Source organism: Macrotis lagotis, chromosome 1, assembly GCF_037893015.1.
Source record: "Macrotis lagotis isolate mMagLag1 chromosome 1, bilby.v1.9.chrom.fasta, whole genome shotgun sequence".
Taxonomy (NCBI): Eukaryota; Metazoa; Chordata; class Mammalia; order Peramelemorphia; family Peramelidae; genus Macrotis; species Macrotis lagotis.
In genome coordinates this window covers 361,714,289-361,734,608 of record NC_133658.1, presented here as the reverse complement: position 1 = coordinate 361,734,608, position 20,320 = coordinate 361,714,289, and the positions used below count along the sequence as shown (strand labels likewise).

Genomic DNA, 20,320 nt, shown 5'->3' with positions numbered 1-20,320 from the left:
TATCATTAGGGATCTGGACAGACTGTGGTGAACTGTCCAGTAAGGAGAGATGATGCTGAGTGATGGGACAGAGGGAGGGTCTGTAAGGGATGGTGATGCACAAGAAGTGTGTCATCATTTCCTTATGGCCTTGATTATCAGAGGGCTTGTGAGAGAAGGAGCAGCCTACCTTGGAGAGGATGCCAAGTGATGTGATATCTTTAGGGGAAAGATGTGCTTTCAATGAGCACTAGAAGATGAGTATAATGTGGGAGGAAGAAAATGAAGGTGTCTGGTGTCAGAAGTGTCAAAAGAAGGGGGACAAGAGAGAATCAGGTCTGGGGAGAGATAAGGTCAGACTGAATAAAGATGAGAGCATGGGGAGGGGGAAACAGAAGAAGTTTTTTGCCTAAGCAGAGGATGGTTCTGAATCACTGGAATGGGGGGGGGGGAAGGTGAATCTCCAGAGTCATGAATTTGTTAATCATGGTACTTGGGGTATGCCCAGGACAGAGAAGCTCAGTCCGCTCCAATGTTCCAATTAGAATGATCCAACTCACTCTGCATTGGAGCTTGTTTCTCCACTTTCATTAAAGTGGAGAGTGTGAAGATTATTTGTTTGACAGGAAACCGATCAACTCTTATCGATCATTGACAAATATTTTACTGAGTGCTTATTTTGAATAGGGCACTGTGTTTGATGTCAGTCTAAGAAAGAGCTATGAGACATAATCCCTTCATCCAAACAGTTTACTTTAGAGGAAGGGAAAATTTTTTTCTGTGTTTACATGGTACAGGTTCCCTGGCAGGGTGGCATCAATAATTACAGTCCACTGTAGTGGAAAGTCAGTCCTGAGAGAATGCAGTGACCAACTTGGGGCCCTGGGACATGGCAGCCTGGGGCTAGTTGAATGGGTATTCTCCCTGAAGAGGGTGGAAATTATGCCAGTCTTGGATATCAGTGCCAGGGACAAAGCCTTGGTTGTCTTGTGCTAGTTCAAACTTTATCTGAACAGACTTCTCCCTTTCCTGCTTCTCGTCCTTGCTCATATTGTTCATTCTGCTTGGAATGTTTTCCTCCTCCAACTTTCAAGGTCAAATTCAGATGCTACTTCTGATACATAGTTGTCTCTGGTCCCCTGAGGTATATTGAACTGGTCATATTTTTATTATTTTGTGTTTTTCCTCTGTCTTATAACCCTTAACTTTGCTCTTCATCCTCACTATGAGCCCCAATCCTTCCATCCCTCAGGTATTTCCCAGGCCATTTATTCCAGCACTGGTTTTATTCTCCTTCCTTTCCAATCTTCATAATGGTGAAACTTCAACTCTTTGCTATTCACTGTATTTGCCCCTTTATTTATCCTTTCATCAAGAAAAGACTTGCCATGTCCCAACCTAGTTATTCTAACCAAAACCTACCTCCATTCCTTTTCCCATGTTGCTGTATGAAACTGGAGAAAAGAATGAAACTATATTGACCAGGAATACCACAAATTTATATTATATAATTGCAACTGGGTCTTCATGGAGGCAAAACTATCCTTTTATACCTCCCTAATTGATTCACTCTTCCCTTCACCAAAATGGCCAGTCCTCTTTATCCCTTCCCAAGCCTTCTTCCCATCATTGTTTCAAGCACATCCCATCACACTGAAGATTGTGCCACATATTTCACCAAAAAATTTGAAATCGTGTGCTGAAAGCTCCCTCTCTTCCTTCTTCCTCATCTTATATCATTCAAATGTCTTTCTCTACCATCTTCTCTTTCACCTGCCTCATATGAAGAGGTGGCCCTTCTCCATGCCAAGACAAATACTTCTACATATGTTTTAATCACAATTCATCTGGTCTTCTCCAGGAGATTGTACCCTGACTCTCTTACAAATCTTCAGTCTCTTACTGAGTACTGGTTGATTCTCTACTGCCTACAAATGTATCCATGTCTCCTCCATCTTAAAAAAAAATCCACCAACAAAATAAAACTAAAAAAACCCTACCACCTTGGAAGCAGATAGGTGGTGAAATGGAAAGAATGCTGGGCCTCACATCAAGAAGACCTGAGTTCAAATCTGATCTCAGATACTTATTATCTGGCTGACCCTGGACAAGTCACTTAACATTTGTTTGCCTCAGTTTCCTCAACTTTTTGAGGTAGGTGCTGTTCTTATCCCCGTTTCATGTGGAAAATGTAATCTAGAGGCCTACTTTTCTGGGTTGTGAAAATCAAAGGACATAACATGCTTGGCATATACATGCTTATTCCCTTCTCATCACCTCCACCCCACCCATCTCTCTTCTGTTACTGTTCTCTTTGAGTTCATCCACAAGTGCTCTGCTTCCTAGTCTTTCACTTGTCAGCTCTCTGAAATCTATCTTCTGACTTCAATTATTCAACCAAAACTTCCTTCTCCAAACTTATCAATGATCTCCTAATTGCTAGAGCTAATTGTTCTTTCTCACTTTTCACCCCTCTTGACTTTGATGCAGGCTCTGAAACTGTCAAATACTCTTCTAGATACTCTTGCCACTTCTCATTCCTGGTTCTCCTACCTCTTTCCTCTTTGCTGGACCTTTGTCCAGGTTTCACTGGTTAACTGTAGGTATTTTGACCTTGACTGTCTTTTATTTTTCCTCTAAACTACCTTGCTTGGCAATCTCATCAGTTCCCATGGATTCATTTATTTCTATAGAGATGATTCTTAGATCTAATAAGCCTCTACTCAAATCTCACCTCAGATCTATGGTTCTAGGAGAGAGTAGGATGTGGGGGATTAAACTGATTTACAATTTTGGAGGAGTTCACCCACAAGGAGAGTGATGGTGCTAATAGACTTTGGTTATTTCAGACCTCTTCCAGCCCTAACTTTTTTCTTGACCTCCATCATTAACTACCTGTTGCCCGTTTCAAATTGTCTGTCTCATTGACATCTCAAATTCAGCATGTACAAAATTGAATTCATCATCTTCCTCCATGATCCTCCTCTATTCTCCCTTCTTCTGAACTTCTCTAGTACTTTCATTTCTATCTTCACAGCATCTCTGGTTCCCTCCTCTCCCCATCACTACCTTGATACTGGCCCTCATCACCTGGATTACTGCAGCAGCCCTCTGATTGTTTTCCCCCCTCAGGTCTCTCTCCATCCCATCCCATCCTCCACCCAATTGTCAAATTGCAAATATGGTGATATTAACTCCCTTCTCAATAAAATTCCCACTAGCTCCCTAGTCCTTCTAAGATCAAATCAAAAATTAAAGACCTATTTGATTTGGCTCCTTCCCAACATTACAGTCTTCTTATACTTTATTTACTTCCAAGTGTCCTACAGTCAAGCTATGTTGTTTGCCTTGCAGTTCCTCACACATAACATTTCATATCCAGTAATTAAACATCTGAAGTCATTTTTTGAGCTCAGATCTTCCTGAGACTTAAAGGTTCAGCTCTCTATTCATTGTATCACTTTCCTAATTCTACACAAGTGTGTATTTTGGGGAAGGTATTTACTGACTTTAGACTTAGAAAGTATTCACCGGTCTCAGAGAACCAGGTCTGGAGTTCCAGTTCTGATATTTACTTGTCAGACACTACTACCCTGATGAGACTGGATTGTTTTTTTTTTCCCCTCCCACCTCTACAATTAGGAGAGGAATATTAGTACAAGCTACCTAACAATGTTATTGTAAGAAAATACTTTTAATCCTTAAAATATGATTAAAATATAAAGTATTATTATTACAAGGTCTGCCAACCTCTGAGTCAGGAAACTGGGCTCAAATCCCTTTTCTGACTTATGTTAACTATGAGTGTGTGACCTTAGACAAGTCAGTTTCTTCATGCCTTAGGATGTCTTGGAGAAGGGGAACTTGAGAAGGTCTCAGGAATCTACTTTGGTAGAGGGTGTTTGGTCTAGAGGAGTTCTGGGTCCCCAAAATATCCCCAGTCCAGGACAGGCAAATGTTCAAATGGCTCTGAGATTTCTTCAACAAAACAGATGTCAAATACAAACATCATATATGTTATATTATATTATATTATATTATATTATATTATATTATATTATATTATTTATATTATATTATATATATACATAATATATGCATATATATCCCGCATATAAACATGTTTATGTATGTTTATGTATATTTATGTATGGGTGTGAGACTTTTTTTTTTAAGCGTGTCAGCCTGTAGGGTTCTTTTCAGAATCTTAAAGACAATTATCATTGTTTTATATGCTGTCTTACTGGGGTAGAAGAGGGAAGGAGAAATAATAAAGAGGTAGGCTAAGAAGTGCTTTACTTTTGATAGCCGGTTCTGCCAGGAGCCAGCCTTGCAACTCAGGAATTCACAGCTCCCAAGCATGGGCTCTGTCCCACCCACTGCTGCAGCTGGGTCAGGAGGAGGGGTGTGCCTTGGGCACCGGGCAGCAGCCTATTCCCACAAGCAGGGGCGTGGGAGATGGTTCTAGGAATCTGTCTCTGCTCAGAGGGTGGGAGGCGGAGGATCCCCGGGCCCACGGCTTCCGGACGAGGCGGGCGGTGGTCCAGCCGGACTTCGCTTGCTCCACTCCCCTGCTTTGCCGGGGAGGCTGGCTATTCTGGGACCGGTCCAGGTCTCGCCTTCTGGGACTCAGCGGTCCGGGTTTTCCCTCTGCCTCTGGGAGCGGAGCGAACTCGCCGACTCTCAGGCTCCGGCTCCGGCTCCCGAGCCGGACCGCGTTTTCCCCGGGTCCCTGCGGCAGAGCCGGTGGCCGGGCTCTCAGTGCCTTCCAGAGCCGGCAGCCGGCAGCCGGGAGCCCAGAGGTTCGAATCTCGCGGAGGGAAGCGGCCGCGGCGGCGGCGGCTGTGCCGTCGGGGGGCCGCAACCCCGAAGCCGGCTCCCGGAGCCGGGACCCCGCGGGCGGCGAGCAGGGAGCGCCGGCGCCAACATGGTGAGTGCGCCTGTGGACCGGGCGCGGGTCCGGGTGCGCAGCAGCGCGTCCCGCCCTGTCCCCGGACCCCCGAGGAGCCGCTCCCCGTGTGACCTTGGGCAGATCGCCCCTCCTCTTGGGGCCTCAGTTTCTCCTTCTGTGGAATGGGGCCAGCGGAGAAGAAGGAGGCTCCCGGAGGGGTCCCCGCCCCGGGGAGCCCCGGAGGGGGCGGCTCCTCTGGCCCGCCAGCCTGCGGTCTCCGGGCCCCGGCCCCAGCCCTCCTGAGCCCCGGGACCAGGGGAGGTGGGAGGGGCAGGGGGCTGCGTCGGACATCCGATCTGTTCGGAGGGGGCAGCTGCTCCCCGTGTCACGTCCGTCTGCAGCCCGTGAGACAGCCGGGGCAGCCCCGCGCGGACCCCGCACAGCCCGCGCCCCCCCCCCATGGACCGAGAGCCCCACGAGAGTGGCGGCTGACCCAGACCAGGGCTAGCTGGGCCACCTTCACGGTGAGGCTGGGTGGGCTGGGGCAGGGGACTGGCACACGGGCCGTGGCTCCCGGTGTGGGAAGGCTCGTGAGGCTGTCCTGGGCCGGGCGCCTCCGAGACCGGCGCAGACATGGGTGGGGACAGGGCCCTCCCCCGCCTCTCGGGCCGGTTACCTGCTGGGGACTGGACTTGCCTGCTGAGCCGCCCCTTCCTCCTGGCTGTCCGAGAAGGGGAGTGGAGGGAGGCGGGAAGAGCTTGGGATTTCCTGGTGTGTGCACACATGTTCCGTACACGTGTGTATGTCCACACACGTACATATGTGTATTGTCCAGGGACTAGTCCCCCACGGTATCGTGCTCCTACAGAGCGTGCCCGTCTACATGCGTGTCTGCATGTATGTGCGTATGTATCGCCTCCCAAAGCAGTCCTCCCCTTCCTGCAGGTAGCCCAGGATTTCACAATTTAGGCTTTCTCCTTTTGCCTAGTGACTCCGGCCTCCGAGGGAAGTATTTGGACTTCAAGGTCAGAGTGAGATAAGATCTCTGTCCACCAAAGGAGACCAGCCAGAGCTCCAGAGCCAGGAAACTATACTGACCCCCACTGCTCAGAGGGGAAAACTAAGGTCCTGAGTAATGGGATAGGTGAAAGGTTGAATTGAAATTCTGAGAGTTCCCTTCCTCCTGCTCCCAATTCTGCAATTAGAGACCCAAGGGACTAGAATCCTCCAAGGACATTTTTCCATCTCTCTCCTGGAGTCTCAGCTTTCCCTGACTGAGCAATGAATAAAATGAGTATCTCCTCAAGGTCTCAGGAGGTTTTTGACTAGGTGCCTAAAGGACACAAAAGACCGTACCCACCCCAGAGCCTGGAATCTCTGCCTAGCTTGTCTGTGATCCATAGAATCATCCTGGAAGGGACCTTGATGTTTAATCAGTTGCCCTCTCACCCTTCTCCAGAGAGACTGTATGTTTCTCTATATCAAAAGTATCTCAAGTCCCCAGAATACTAGGTTCTCTTCCTTCTGTCCTCATTTTCATCTTGACTAAGATGGGGGGGGGGGGGCTCTTATTCCTCTGCTCTAGTCTCCTTTAAAGTCTGGGGCAGGGGAGTGCACTATTGTGTGAGGAAGATCAGGCAGCTGACTGTTGGATTAGTGTCCCTTTGAAGGGGCCCTGCCCCCTCCCCAGCCCCAGATTCATATTTGGAGCCACAGTGTCATTTTGGGCCCCTGCCCAACCCCATTCCTCTGTAGAGTTACATTCCTAGTTTCTCCTCTCAGCTTCACCCTTTTCCCCTCAGGCCAGAGATGTCTTTGCAAAACAATCCCTTTAGCAGGTGGTGGGGCCCTTCCCTGACTGAGACCCCCAACCTATAGTTAAGTTGGCCTCCTCCTATCCCATCCCCCTAGCCCCACGTGGTCTCCCTGCTAAGTAAGGCCTGGCTTGAAGTTGGGGTGGGAAGACTGACAATGATCTGTGATGTTCAAGAGCTTGATTCAGGGTTGGGGGAATCTTAGAAATCTAGTACCTGGAGTGGAGACCCACTCCCAAAATGAGTAAGTTTTGTGGATCAGCTTTTGTCTCTCAGCCCATAAAAAGATGCTGACGGGGGCATGAAGGTGGCCCTGCGGGGCTCAGATAATGTGTATCTACACGCAATTCATTCTAGGATAGCATGTCAGAGTTGGAAAGAATCCTGGAGACCAGTAAGTCTAACTCCTCTTTTCAGAGGAGAAAATTGAGGACTGGGAGGGATTCAACCTGGGTAATACTGGGAATGAGTAGCAGAGTTCAGCTAGAATAGATAGAAGGGATAAATTGGAATAGCCCTACCCAAAGAAGTCTCCTCTGGCTGCCTATGGGTACCATGAGGAGGCCCTGATTCACCTCCTAGGCTCCAACCCACTCATCCTAATTCCAGGAGCTGGTCAGGAAGCTCCATTCTTTCCTTCTTCCCTCCCTGCCCCACTGGGTGGCTAATCCCAGGTTGCTCTCCTTCCTGCCCTACCCTGAGTTCTTAACTCTAATGCCTCTAGGCAACAGTCTGGAATGTATGTAGAGGGAGAGAGAAGTTTAGGGGGTGGAAGATGGCCCTCAAAAAGCAGCTGAAGGCTTGGGGAGGGACTAAGAATGTGGAATCCCTTTAAATTGAGGGATTAAACTGGCCCCCAGAGCTCTGCATTCCTTGGAGTTCTCTCCTCCCCAGGGCCAGCCCCAGAATTTGAACCATTCTCTGAGCAGGCCCAGTAGTGGCTCTGGGGGAGGACTAAGATTGGAGGATAGTCCTGAGACTAGCTCATTCCATCTCCAGCCAGCCCAGTTCAATTCAAATCACCAATCTTTTCAGAGTTCTTGGTGCAGTGGAATGCAGGGCTGAGTTCAAACACAGCTCTACTATATTCTACCTGTATGACCTTGAGTAAACCACTTAACATCTCTAGGTCTTAATTGTCTTATTTCTAAAATGAAGTAATGAGAGTAGATGACCTTCGAAGTCTGATCTGTGGGGACTATAGTTTAGCAGATCTAAACACTAGGAAAGCCTACTTACTTTCTTCCCTGACCTGGTTCTAGGGCCTGTGTGTGTGTGGTTAGGAGACCCTTGGATTGAGACCCAGACCCATAGAATGCAGTCTGTATTGTTAGAATTAAAATCAAGGTTATATGTCTCCTAGTGATCTTAACCTCCCCTCCAACTCCTCCCTCAAAAAATCAAATCTCTCCCTAGGAATTCAGGGTGAGAAGGAATACCAGCACATGATCCCTCTATAAATTACCTTTGGTAGGTAGAATATGGCCCTTTCAGCCAAACAGGGATCCAAAGGATGACAAACTGTCCCCCTTCCCTAAGGATCCCCTCTGGATGTTGTTCAGCTCTAGAAAGGAGACAAAAGTGGATAGGGACTTGGATTTGGAGTCAGGGAGACATGAGTTTAAATCCTGTCTCAGATCCTGGGCAAGTAATTTCATTTTTCCTCAGTTTTCCCCCCCCACATTTTGCCTCAGTTTACCTATAAAACCAGGGGGTTGGATTTAATGGTCATTAAAATCCCTTCTAGTCCTGTTTCTATGAATCAGTGCTCTAAGATCCTATGATTGTTAGAAGAGAAAGGCACAGAAAAGGCCTAGGCTTGTGTGAATCCAGTAGAAAAAACGGAAATGAAGAGTCCTGGCTCTTGGCATGCCTTTGAATAGAGTCACTGAAAAGAGTCACTTTGGGCTTCCCCAGGCTCTGCCTCACCCTCTTTGCCCCTCCCTTCATTCCCCCTCTCCCGCTCAAGCTTCCCCCTCACTGACAACACCCTCAGCACCCTTGGTGGCTGGGGGTTGCACAGGCAGGGGCAGGAATGTGCCTAAGGGTGAATGGGTGAATGATGCCCGGGTCATCATGGCCTCCTGGGGGGTGGGGCTGGTCCGTGTGGGTGCCTGTGTGTACATGTGTGGCTTCTGACATGGAGGTCTGTTACCGGGAGAACACAGAGGCTAACACAGTAGGCTTCTAATTCACTAATGGTTGTTGAACTGAATGAAGAGGGAGTTGGAAGAAAGCACTAAATTTGGATTGGGTACCTGGTTTCAAATCACTTGGCTGTCTGCTGTGTGACTCTGGTCAAGTAACTTTCTCTCTCTGAGCTTCTGTTTCCCTTTCTTTAGAATTAGAGGCTCCAAGTAGGTGATCTCTAAGGTTCCTTCTCGCTCTAGCTGCTATGACCCAAACCTGGAGACAAGTCTCCTGGTTCTATTTGTAACAGGTCCCTTGCTTCATCCACCAGCACCCCCAACCCCTGCCATGGCAGGGCCTCCAAAAGTTCCACCCACACTGAGAAGCCTAAGCTACAGATGGGAAGTAAGGCCCAGATATACAAGGGGAGATTGGAAGGGAAATCTGCTTCCCACTCCCTCAACTCCTATCTCCATCAAAGTTATTCTGTTGTTGTTGTTTTTGTGGAATACTGGGAAGTGAGGGGTGGGAGGAAGTCGCCTGGGTAGGAGGAAAAACAAATAGGTTCTCCAAAGTTTGTACCTTTTTTTTGTTTGTTTATTAAAGACTTTCAAGTTCCTGACTTGGGGGTGGGAGTTCATTGATTTGGAGATCTCCACATACACACTTTGTCTTTCAAAAACACAAAAGCTGGAAATGGTTCAGGAGAATGGAGGATAGGGTGGGGTTGGGGGTCTGGAGCTGGCTTTGTCTGAGGGGGATGGGGGGAAGGGGTGATTAGGAAGCCCATTGAGGGTATAAGCTGCCAGGTGCATCCCCTTCTGTCTGGGGTGTGTGGAAGCTTGGGGTATGAGGGTCTGTGTGCTCACAGAGCTTAGGGCTCTGTGTGATTGTTTTCTTGTGAGGTAATGGCATGAATAAGTAAGCAGACCCCCCCCCCCCCAACACATACATACACACCTGCTCCGGATGCCATTGCCTATTGTCCAGCTCCATCCTTCCTCCCTCCAGGCCTTTCCTGTTTGTGTCTCTCCAGCTGTGGGACCCAGGGCCCTATCCCCTTCCCTGTACTTCCCTTGGGGCCCTTCACCAGGGAGAGGAAAGCCAAGGACTGGACTGTATCTGTTGCCCTATTTGATATTCTTTCTCTCTGCACCCCTTCCCCCAATGCCCTTCTGCCCAGGTTTATCTGTGTCCCAGAAGGACAAGAAAACATAGGATCACTCTGCGAGGATCAGGTCTGGGCTCAAAGAGAACCCACTGCCCACACTCTTACCTGTTCCCCTGTGTAATTGGACCTCTCTGTGTGAGGATGACAGGCCCCAGTGTCCAGGGCAGCATGTCCTTCCCCAGCTCTTTGGAGCTGTTCAAGTAGATTCAGTTTAGAATATATCAGAGGGTAGGGGCGGCTAGGTGGTGTAGTGGATAAAGCACTGGCCTTGGAGTCAGGAGTACCTGGGTTCAAATCTGGTCTCAGACACTTATTAATTACCTAGCTGTGTGGCCTTGGGCAAGCCACTTGACCCCATTTGCCTTGCAAAAAAACCTAAAAAAAAAAAGAAATAGAATATATCAGAGGGGAGAAGGTACCCAGGAAGGGAGGATCACAGGCTCTCGCTCAAAGTCTTGGTTGTTCTTGATTATACCTGCTGGCTAGGATACACTTGCCATAGGGAAGGGGCAGATGTGGTCAAAGGCCTCTCCCTTATGAGATCTGGATTTGGGAGGAGGAGGGAATTTAGATCACCAAGACTTGAGACCCTGCTCTGCCTGTATTGGGAGGGGGTGTGTGAAGGGTAGCTTTAGCTATTGGATAAAGGAGTTGTTTTCTGAATGGCTGTATCATGGACCAGGTAGGCCAGAGCTTCTTGGAAATGGGGCAGAGAATAGTAAAGGGGTCCTATGTTTCTAAGGGTTGGGGGAGAATGTCCATCTGAGTCTGCCTTTGATCTTCCCAGAGCCGGTCCTTTCAACCCTGCTGAAGCTTCATGGCAACGGCCCAGAGACCTCCCCGAACCAGTGATACTGCCCTCCATAACATGGGCAGCGTGGGTAGCCTGCTGGAGAGACAGGACTTCTCCCCCGAGGAGCTGCGGGCTGCCCTAGGGAGTGCCCGCAGCTCACGCCAACCTGATGGGCTCCTGCGGAAAGGTCTGAGCCAGAGAGAGCTCCTCAGCTACCTTCACCTGGCTAAGAAGGACTCCAAGGGCCCCAAACGCTGGCCATCAGGGGGATCACACCGGCAGGGGGATGATGACCACCAGAGCAACTACTCTGGTCTCTACTACCGGGAGCACCCCCGGGGGGCCGACTTCACCAAGACATCCCTGCCAGAGCGGGGCCGATTTGACAAGGTGAGGGAGCAGCAAGGGGAGATAGACCAGGATAAGAGTGGAGGTCAAGAGGGAAGGGAGCCCAGGTCATGATGCTGAGACAGGGAAATAGGAGGTTCTGCCTTTGGGGATGGGGGAAGTAGCTGGTGGAGAAGTCTCAGAAGGGGCAGAGGGAGCAGGACTATGGCCTCACCTACTCTTTCCCCCACCTTTCTCTCCTAGTGCCGCATTCGCCCTTCAGTCTTCAAACCAGTGACAGGGACAGGGAAAAATTTCCTGTCCATGCAGAGCCTGGCAGCCCACAAGGGCCAGAAGCTGTGGAAGAGCAATGGCAGCCTTCATACGCTTGTGTGCAACCCACCCCTGAGTCCTGGACCCCAGGCCAGCCGAGCTCGGGCCCAGCTGCTCCAGGCACTTAGTCTGGATGAAGGGGGCCCCGATCCTGGCCTGTCTGACTCCTCCAGTGGTGGCAGCGGTGGCCCTGGACCCTTCAGTGCCTCTGTGGGACATGTCAACCGCCTTGGGGGCTCCCTGGACAGAGCAGCCCGAAGCCCGAAGGAACAGGCACTGTTGACTACCGGTGAAATGGGGCCATTGGCAACTCTGAGTTGCCTGCCTGAACCCCCACCTCCCTATGATTTCACTTACACTGCCCAGATGGCTCAGGACTCAGTGGTCCTGCGGCAGGGTCAGCCTGGGATTGGGGGACTATCAGAGCTGAAAGGAGGTCTCAGTGATGATGATGTCCCTAGTCCTTTTGCACAGGTGAGGGCTGCCTCCCCCCAACCCTTCCTCCCACAACCGGTCCTCTATTTCTCTTGCTGTCTTTATGTTTTCTCTCTTCATCTGTTCCTTCCACTATCCTCTCTTCTTGCTCTATGGGGATATCTGGGGATTTCTGGAAGAGCCTGTCCTCTGTAGGGCTTGAGTTCCTATCCAGGGAGGGAGATTTGTGTCTCTGGGCCAGTCTCCCCTGAGACCCTGCTCTCTCCCCCCAGGAGCTTGAGGACAGGCAGCAGCTGTGGTTGGCAGAACTGAAGCGTCTCTATGATGAGAAGCTGCAGGAGATCGCCCAGAAGGCTGAACGGAATGAACGAAGCCTCCAATTGCAGCTCTTCATGGCTCAGCAGGAACAGCGGAGGCTGCGGAAGGAGCTCAGTGCCCGTCAGGGTCTGGCCAAGGAGCCTCCACACTCCCCGGACAGCACCAGCCCCAGTCTGGAGGAGGAGGCCAAGTGGGAGGTGAGGGGAAACCCATAAGTGGGCAGTTACTGGAGGCCTGACCAGAGCAGCCCCTCACCCAGGCTAGAAAATGATGCCTGAGACTCTGTGGTACCTTCTGTTAGAAGACCCAGCTTTGCTTTGAGGAAAGAATACCATTTTTGGAGACACAAGACTTGGGTTCAAATCTAGCTCTGCCATATATTACCTGGATGACTCTGGAAAATCACTTAGCCTCCCTGAGCCTCAGTTATCTCATCTGGAAAATGAGGGGGCTGGAGTACATGACCTAAGTGATGTCTTCCAGTCCTAAATCTGTGATTCTAATTTGGTAATCTCTAAAGTTACTTACAGCTCTAAATTTCTGAATCTTTGAGCTGTGTGACCTTGGGCAAGTCACTTCTTGCCTTGTCTCATTTTCTTCCTCTGTAAAATGATGGGGTTGGACTAGATCAGGAATACTCAACTTGGTCTTGTATATCATATACTCCAAAGTGGTACAAGAAGCTTGTCAAGGGAGGCATGGGAATTATTTAGTAAATAGTCATATTATCCTATTGAAATGAATATATTTTATTTCTTATGCACATATACATGTTAACCCCCCCAGAATTTGTTTCCTTGTATATTCTCTAAGGGGTATGAGAAGGTTAACAAAGCCAATGGGCATGATGCCCCCAAAAGATTGGGGAAATCCATGGTCTAGGATGATCTTGATGGTTCCTCTCAACTCTAGATTCTGTAATTTGATTCTTCACCCTAAATATATTAGATGGGGAAGAAAAAGTTGGGCTGAGAGAGTCAAGGACCTGGGGAGGAGGGACAAGGGCAGGAGTAGCTTCTGAAGGTAAAAGCACACCTACAAAAGGTGGAGTCTAGAAAAAAGAACAGCTCACACTACTGGGACACTACAGAGATTATGAATCATTATCTGCAACAATTCTGAGAGCTGCATTAATATTATCCCAGTTTTATAGACCTAGAGAAAGGAAGACCCTCCTCCAATTTCCAAGTCAGTGTACTCTTCCCTTCAGTATTCCTTCCTCCCCACCTCCACTCTAATGCCTCCTTCTTTCTCTTAGGTGGGTCAGAAGACTTCAGAAATCTCTCTCTTAAAGCAGCAGCTGCGGGAGGCCCAAGCGGAGCTGGCCCAAAAGCTATCAGAGATCTTCAGCCTGAAGACAAAACTCCGAAGCAGCCGGGCCCAGGCAGAGGCCAAGGACAGTGAGCTGGCCCGGCTGCGGGACACCCTCTGTCACCAGAACTCCCAGGATGGCCCAGGCCCCGGGGAACTTCCTGACGGGGGTGGTGAAACAGATGATTCCAAGAGCCAGGGACTTCGGGGGGAGGTGGGAAGTGGCGGGGCGGAGCGGCTGTGGACTGAGCTACAGCGGGAGCGGCAGCAGGGCAGGGAGCAGGCCTTGCTCTTTGAGCAGGAGCGGAGGACATGGCAGGAGGAGAAGAACAGGGTTCTGCGTTACCAGCGGGAGATCCAGGTGAGCTACATGGAGATGTACCACCGAAATCAGACTCTGGAGCAGGAGCTGAGGGAGCTGCGGGAGCTTCGGGCCCCACAGGCACCCTGGAGCCCAAGGCTTGAGTCCTCCAAGATCTGAGTAATCCTGGGGCTGAGTAGGTGGCCGCCACAGAACCCCACAGGGATAGTTCTTGGAAAAAGTTGGGAGGGTGCCCCCTTCTCTCTCTCCCCATAACTCTGCAGGGCCCCAGGCCCTGAGGAAGGATGGGATGGATAGTCTCATACAGAGCTAAGCCAGACCTGGGAGGGAGGGCTTCCAGTGTTGGCACTGTCCTCATTTTGGTGCTTGGAAGCAAAAGTTTAGGGGTGCTTTTATCCCGCTTTATCATATGTCCCAGCCGTGCCAAGCCTAATCACTCCCTGGATTGGCTATGTGATCTGCATCCCAGGCCCAGTGAAGAGGCTTGGAAAGTTAGAGTGAAGCCCCACGATGAGATGATACAGAGTGTGATACGGAGTGTGGTGGGGGAAAGGGCTGGAACAGGAGAGGGAGCCTGGAGACCATGAGCCCCTGTGTCATGTCCTCCCTGACTCTCCATGGGCCAGTGTAGGAGACTTGGACACAGGTGCCCGTCCCTCAAAGAATAAAGCCATGTTTTGTTTTGTTTTTTTAATTGGAGATTTGTTGAGGCTTATTTCTGTCAAATGGTGTCCAGGAGGAGTGTGTTTTGGAGACGGGGAAGGAGAACCTTGCAAAGACTTGAGAGGGGGACAAAATACCCAGCCCAGCTTTTAGACCCCTTTCTTATCTGGATTTGCTTACTCTCTGGAGGACCTAAATCCAATTCCACAAAGTTAATTCCCTTGGGACTTGCTAGGCTTCTTGGCTTCTCTGATTGATTTCTCCCACCTTTCTGGTCTAGGGAAGGAACAAAAGTCTCTGTTTCCATAATCCTACTCAGCCACCAGTTATAAGAAAAACAAATACCTCAAAACTTGACTAGGGCCCTTAAGGGATGAGTTGTAGGGGAAAATCCTAAGCAAAAGAAAGGAGTCCATGACCAAGTTTGCAAAGGCACAAAGTCATTTTCTCTTTTGGTGGTAGCTGATGTTCCTATGGGGACTCCACTTTCCCCTCCCCTCACTGACTGGCAGCTCAGAGGCATCCTGGGGCCCATGGAGGACCCTAACTTGAACTGATATCCTTCAGGACTTGGTTCTACCTTCCCAGTGATGGTGGACTACTCCTCTACATCCTTGTAAGGATTCCTAGGTCTTGACATTGGTCATTATCTTTGGGACCCCTAGGCCTCACCCCTGTAGCTGAATCCTCCTACAGCTACATCTTGCCCACTCAGAGTGACCTCCTTGAAAATGGAGGGGGAGGGGTGGTACTGCTTCTTTTTCTTTTTGAATCCTTCATAATAAATCCCCCCCCCCCCATTAAGGTTTGCAAAACCTTTATAAAGCCCTTGATTTCCACAGGACTATTATCCCCATTGTGCAGATGAAGAAACTGAGGCTCAGGAAACTGAATGACTTCATGGTCATCTATCTTTCCATGATATAATAGCATCTCTGACCTTGTCTCAGTGGAAGAAGGAATTCTGGCCTTTATCTGGACTAGAAAGGCCTTTTCTATGAGATAGACAGCTCAATTCAGTTCAACATCATCTATCACCCACCTATTGTATGTAAGACAGTCTGCCTTGTATAGAATACTAGTCTTAGAGACAAGAAAACCGAGTTTTAAATTCTGCTTCTGTCACTGAGACTCTGGACCAGTTCCCTTAATATTAATAACAGCATTTATATAATTCTTAAAAGCTCCTTCACTGTGAAAATGCCTTACAAATATTATCTCACTTAATCCTCACAGAAATCCTAGGAGGTAGGCGCTATTAAGATTCCCATTTTATAGATGAAGAAATTGAAACAAACTGTGACTTGTCCTGAGATATACAGCTAAGAGTCTGAGGCTGGATTCAAACTCATTCTTCCCGACTTTAGAACCCGTGCTCTATATACTTCACCATCAGGCAACCTTTTAGGACCTATTGGGTGTTATAGACAGTTTGCCTAGTTCTAGTGGTGGTAAGGAAGTACCTCCAGGGGAGACTCCCTAAGCTGAGGAAATCCCAGTTCTAATACTTTATGGGCCAGGCCTTGGGAACAGAAGGACAAAAACAAATGGAGGGGGAGGGGTGGTACTGCCTTTGAGGACCTTCTGTTTGATTGAAAGGCATCATGCTGGTCAGCTGGGAGCTGTGTAACCCCAGGCAAATCATTTGACCTCTCTGGTCCTCGTTTTCCTCATCAGTAAAATGGGGGTCACATTGGTAATACTCATCTCAGAGAGTTGTTGTCCGACGCAAATGAGCTCATGTGTGAGGCATTTCATAAACCTCAAAGCACCATATAAATATCTGCTAGTATTATTTTTGTGCCTGAAGCAGGGTAGAAAAGACTATGACATCATCCCCTGCCCTGTGGAGCTGGATTTGGGTCTATTTATAAGAAAATTCAATCCAGGAAATATGAATTAGGCAAAGGCCTGGGGGTCAGTAAGGTCTGCTTTCTCCCTTTCACCTAGATGAGTTTTCCCCCAGTGGTAACAGTAGCGGGATTTGGTTTTACTGATCCTATCCAGGTACCCAGGACCAGATGGTAGAGAGGGTTGAGGTAGCTTTGTTAAAAGGAAAAGGATGAGAGAGAGAGAGAGAGTGTGTGTGTGTGTGTGTAGGGATCTACACGCATAGAGTGAGGTAGGAGTGGGCTATATAAAAGGAAAAGTCAGTGTGTCTGGGGGTGGGTGTAATGTGGTATGTATGTAATAAGGAAGTATGTGGGGGGCCCAGCATACGTATAGAAAGTTGGATATGAGTACATATTCAGGGTGGGGTCCAGCTTTTTTGATGTTTGTTTTCCTCTGGGGTGGAGGACAACCTGACTTGACTTGGGGGAAGGAAGGAGGAGATGGTCCTCCGGAAGATGACAGCCAGACAAGATAGGGGCTGTTTTGAGAATCTTGAATTTCCCAGGCACTGCAGTGTTTCCTAAAATCATCTCAAGACACCCAGTTTCCATCCTTGAGTGTAGTGATACACTCAGTATCAGGGGCTTCGACCAGTCCAGGTGAAACTGAAGGACACAGCCCTGAGACACCAGTGTTGGCTCCGTCCTTTTGCTCGGCTTCCCTCAGGGTCAAAGGGGAAGGCAGGGCAGGATAAGCTCCTTCACTGGCTCCCTCTCCAGGGTGGTGGCTGGCTCAACCTGGGCTCAGCACCTCTGCTGGGCCTGGGCCTCTTCACAGCTTCTGGATATCCACAGTGGTTCCCCACCCAGCAATTAGTGTGCTGGGGAGTAGGGAAAGGGCCCACAGAGGGAGGCGGCACCAAAACTTGGCAGAGGCGCCAGAAACCAAGCTCCTGCCTGGCCCAGATGTGTTGGAGGTGGGGCCCGGAGGGGGTGGGGCAGAAAGGAGTTGATGGATCTCAGAAGGAAACTAGATCTTCCTCAGCTCATCTGCAGCTCAACAAACCAGTTTCCTCTATTCCTGAAGCCAAATAAGCTACAGAGATGTTGTGATGGGTGAGTCCAGGATAGATGGACCAGATTCCCTGATGTCTTGTAGCTGCCTCCCTCTTCCAAGGACCCCGACTTTTCCAGGTGTTCTTCCTTTCCCAACCTTCCCCTTACAGACTCTTCCATCCACCCCAGACCCAAGACTTTCCAAAACCTTAACCGTGTTCTGGAGGTCATGTCTGCTCTGGGAAGGGACTATGTCTTATCTTTGTATCTCTCCCAGCACTGAGTATTATACTTAGAAGATAGTTGATAAATGTTTTTTGAATGAATAAATAATTGGCCTTCAACCTGGATAGAATAATGTGTTCATATGTATGTGGTGCTTTAAGATTTGCAAAGCACTGTACATATTGTGTAAGTGAGGTATATGCTGTAATTATCTTCATGGTGACCCTGGACAAGTAATTTCACCCGTCTGCTCAGTTTCCTCAATTGTAAAATGGAGATAATAAAGGCAACCACCTACCAGGAATGTAGTGAAACTCAAATGAGTTATTTGTAAAGCACTTTACAAACTTTAAAGTCCTAAATAAATGCCAATTATTATTATTTTATATAATAAAATTGCTTTATATAATAGAATATTTCTTCATATATAAAGAAGCTAAGTTTTAGGAAGGTTAAATGACTTCATGGGGAGAGGGAAGGGGGATTGTAACCCAGCTCTTTTTGCCTCCAAATCACAACCATTGTCCATTGTGTCCATACTATCTCCTTTCCATTTTTCAAAGGTCTATAGATTTCCTTCTATTTATTTATTTATTTATTCATTTGTTTATTTGTTTGTTTGTTTATAGGTTTTTGCAAGGCAAACAGGGTTAAGTGGCTTGCCCAAGGCCACATAGCTAGGTAATTATTAAGTGTCTGAGACTGGATTTGAACCTAGGTACTCCTGACTCCAAGGCCAGTGCTTTATCCACTATGCCACCTAGCTGCCCCGATTTAATTTTTAAAGATACATTTTAATAGGTTGATTTTTTTCTACTACCAGAATTTCCCCCAGTATTCTTCCTACTGTAAAAGCCATCCCATATAAATAAAAAAAATAATATTTTTAAAAGAAAGGAGGCAGCTGTTAGATAGAATGCTGGGTTTTGGCATTAGGAAGCCCTGAGTTCAAATTTGACTTTAGACAGTAGTTATGTGACCTTGGGCAGATCATTTAGCCTCTGTTTGCCTCAGTTTCCTCAAATATAAAATGGAAATAATATGGCCCCTCCTCACAGGGTTCTTATGAGAATCAAATGAGATAATAATTGTAAATTGCTTAGCACAGTGCCAGTATTGCTATTATTAGACTGAGACATGTCTGTTAACATCTGGAGCCTCCCTGTTAACTGGGAGCCTCAGTGGTCCCAGACTAGCCAGGCAGATGTGTTTTGAGGGAAATGACTCACTGGTAGAGGTGAAATAGAAGAAGAAAAGGAAAAAAAATAAGAAAAAACAATCAAAACATTGAAAAAGTTTGGAAATGTATGCAATTTGACACACACATGAAACTGTTGCCTCAGCAAAAGATTAGAGTGAGGTTGTCTTCTCTTGTCTCTTCTTTGGGGTCATGTTCTTTGTGACTTTGTGTCTTTGTCTTAATAATTGTTTTGTGGCTGTTGTTCTTTCTATTTATGTTGTAGTCATTTATGTTGTAGTCTTTTCATATATTATTTTCTTTACTCTGTTTACCTTTCTCTACATCAGTTCGTTTCAGTCTTCCCATGCTTCTCTATACTCATTCATCATATCTCATAGCACAGTGATTGCTTTCGTGTACATTCATTACATTCATTATATTATATGTACATTTATGTACATTCATTTCATTCATGTTTAGCCATTCTTGGGTTGTCAGACATCATTCAATTTTAGCTAAAGTTTTAAAAAAATATATTGTATTTTCCCCAATTACATGGAAAAACAATTTTAAAATTATTTTTTCAAATTTTGAATTCTAAATCCCTCCTTATTTTCCTTTTCTTCATTAAGACAAGCAATTTGACTCAGGTTTTCTGGTTTGTTTTTTTTTAGGTTTTTGCAAGGCAAATGAGGTTAAGTGGCTTGCCCAAGGCCACACAGCTAAGTAATTATTAAGTGTCTGAGACTGGATTTGAACCCAGGTACTCCTGACTCCAGGACCAGTGTTTTATCCACTACGCCACCTAGCTGCCCGACACAGGTTTTACATATATAGTCATACAAAATACATTTCCAAACACATATCCATGTAAGTCATGCTGTGAAGAAAACAGACCCCCCCCCAAAAAAAAAATCTGGTTTGGTCCCACCAGTTCTTTCTCTGGAGATAAACAGCTTTTCCCCCCATATTAATCACTACATTATTTATATAGGTAGGAAATAATGTTTTATTTATTTATTTTTCCAAAGGAATGCAATGGTAGTTTTCAACAATCATTCTTTTGCTAAGTTTTGAGTTTTACATTTTTCTCTCCCCTTCCTTCTGACAGTAAGCAATCTAATATAGGTTATACATGTATAACCATGGATAGACAACATCTTTCATCCATAAGTCCTTTGGAATTGTTTTGGGATAGTTGCTAAGAATAGTTGTTTATTCACAGTTGATCATCCTACAGTATTGCTGTTACTGTATACAATGTTCTACAGGTTCTACTCCACATTTGAATCAGTTCCTATAAGACTTTCCAGATTTTTTAGATTATCCTTGCTGCAAGCACTTATTAGACACCAACTGTACGTAAGAAGCTATCTTTGGTGCTGATGATACAAAGATAAAAGATGAAACGGAGGTTCCTGACCTCAAGGGGTTCACATTCTGTTACAGAAGCAGGAATTCAATTAAATTAACTTGGCTCATAATGAATTCTTTAGAAGGTTGATAGGCTAGGTGACTGAAATATGAGACAGCCCCACAG

The 20,320-nt window shown here is 47.3% G+C and overlaps 1 protein-coding gene across 2 annotated transcripts; it reads left to right on the top strand.

Moving 5' to 3' along the window:
- Positions 1 to 4,452: 4,452 nt before the first annotated feature.
- N4BP3 (NEDD4 binding protein 3) lies at positions 4,453 to 14,518 on the top strand. Of its 2 annotated transcripts, none has more exons than XM_074212237.1 (5): positions 4,453 to 4,909; positions 10,773 to 11,168; positions 11,370 to 11,912; positions 12,146 to 12,388; positions 13,450 to 14,518. In XM_074212237.1, the coding sequence occupies exons 2-5, from the start codon at positions 10,803 to 10,805 to the stop codon at positions 13,981 to 13,983; spliced, it is 1,686 nt and encodes a 561-aa protein (XP_074068338.1). In that variant the 5' UTR covers positions 4,453 to 4,909; positions 10,773 to 10,802; the 3' UTR covers positions 13,984 to 14,518. The 2 variants fall into 2 exon arrangements, with proteins under 2 accessions (XP_074068338.1, XP_074068339.1); XM_074212238.1 differs by lacking the exon at positions 4,453 to 4,909 and adding an exon at positions 9,600 to 10,052.
- The last annotated feature ends 5,802 nt before the right edge of the window (positions 14,519 to 20,320 follow it).

Coding starts and splice junctions, on each gene's coding strand:
- N4BP3 (XM_074212237.1), top strand. CDS start 10,803: ATGGCAACGGCCCAGAGACCTCCCCGAACCAGTGATACTGCCCTCCAT. Junction 11,169..11,369: donor AGCGGGGCCGATTTGACAAG/GTGAGGGAGCAG, acceptor TTTCTCTCCTAG/TGCCGCATTCGCCCTTCAGT. Junction 12,389..13,449: donor AGGAGGAGGCCAAGTGGGAG/GTGAGGGGAAAC, acceptor TCTTTCTCTTAG/GTGGGTCAGAAGACTTCAGA.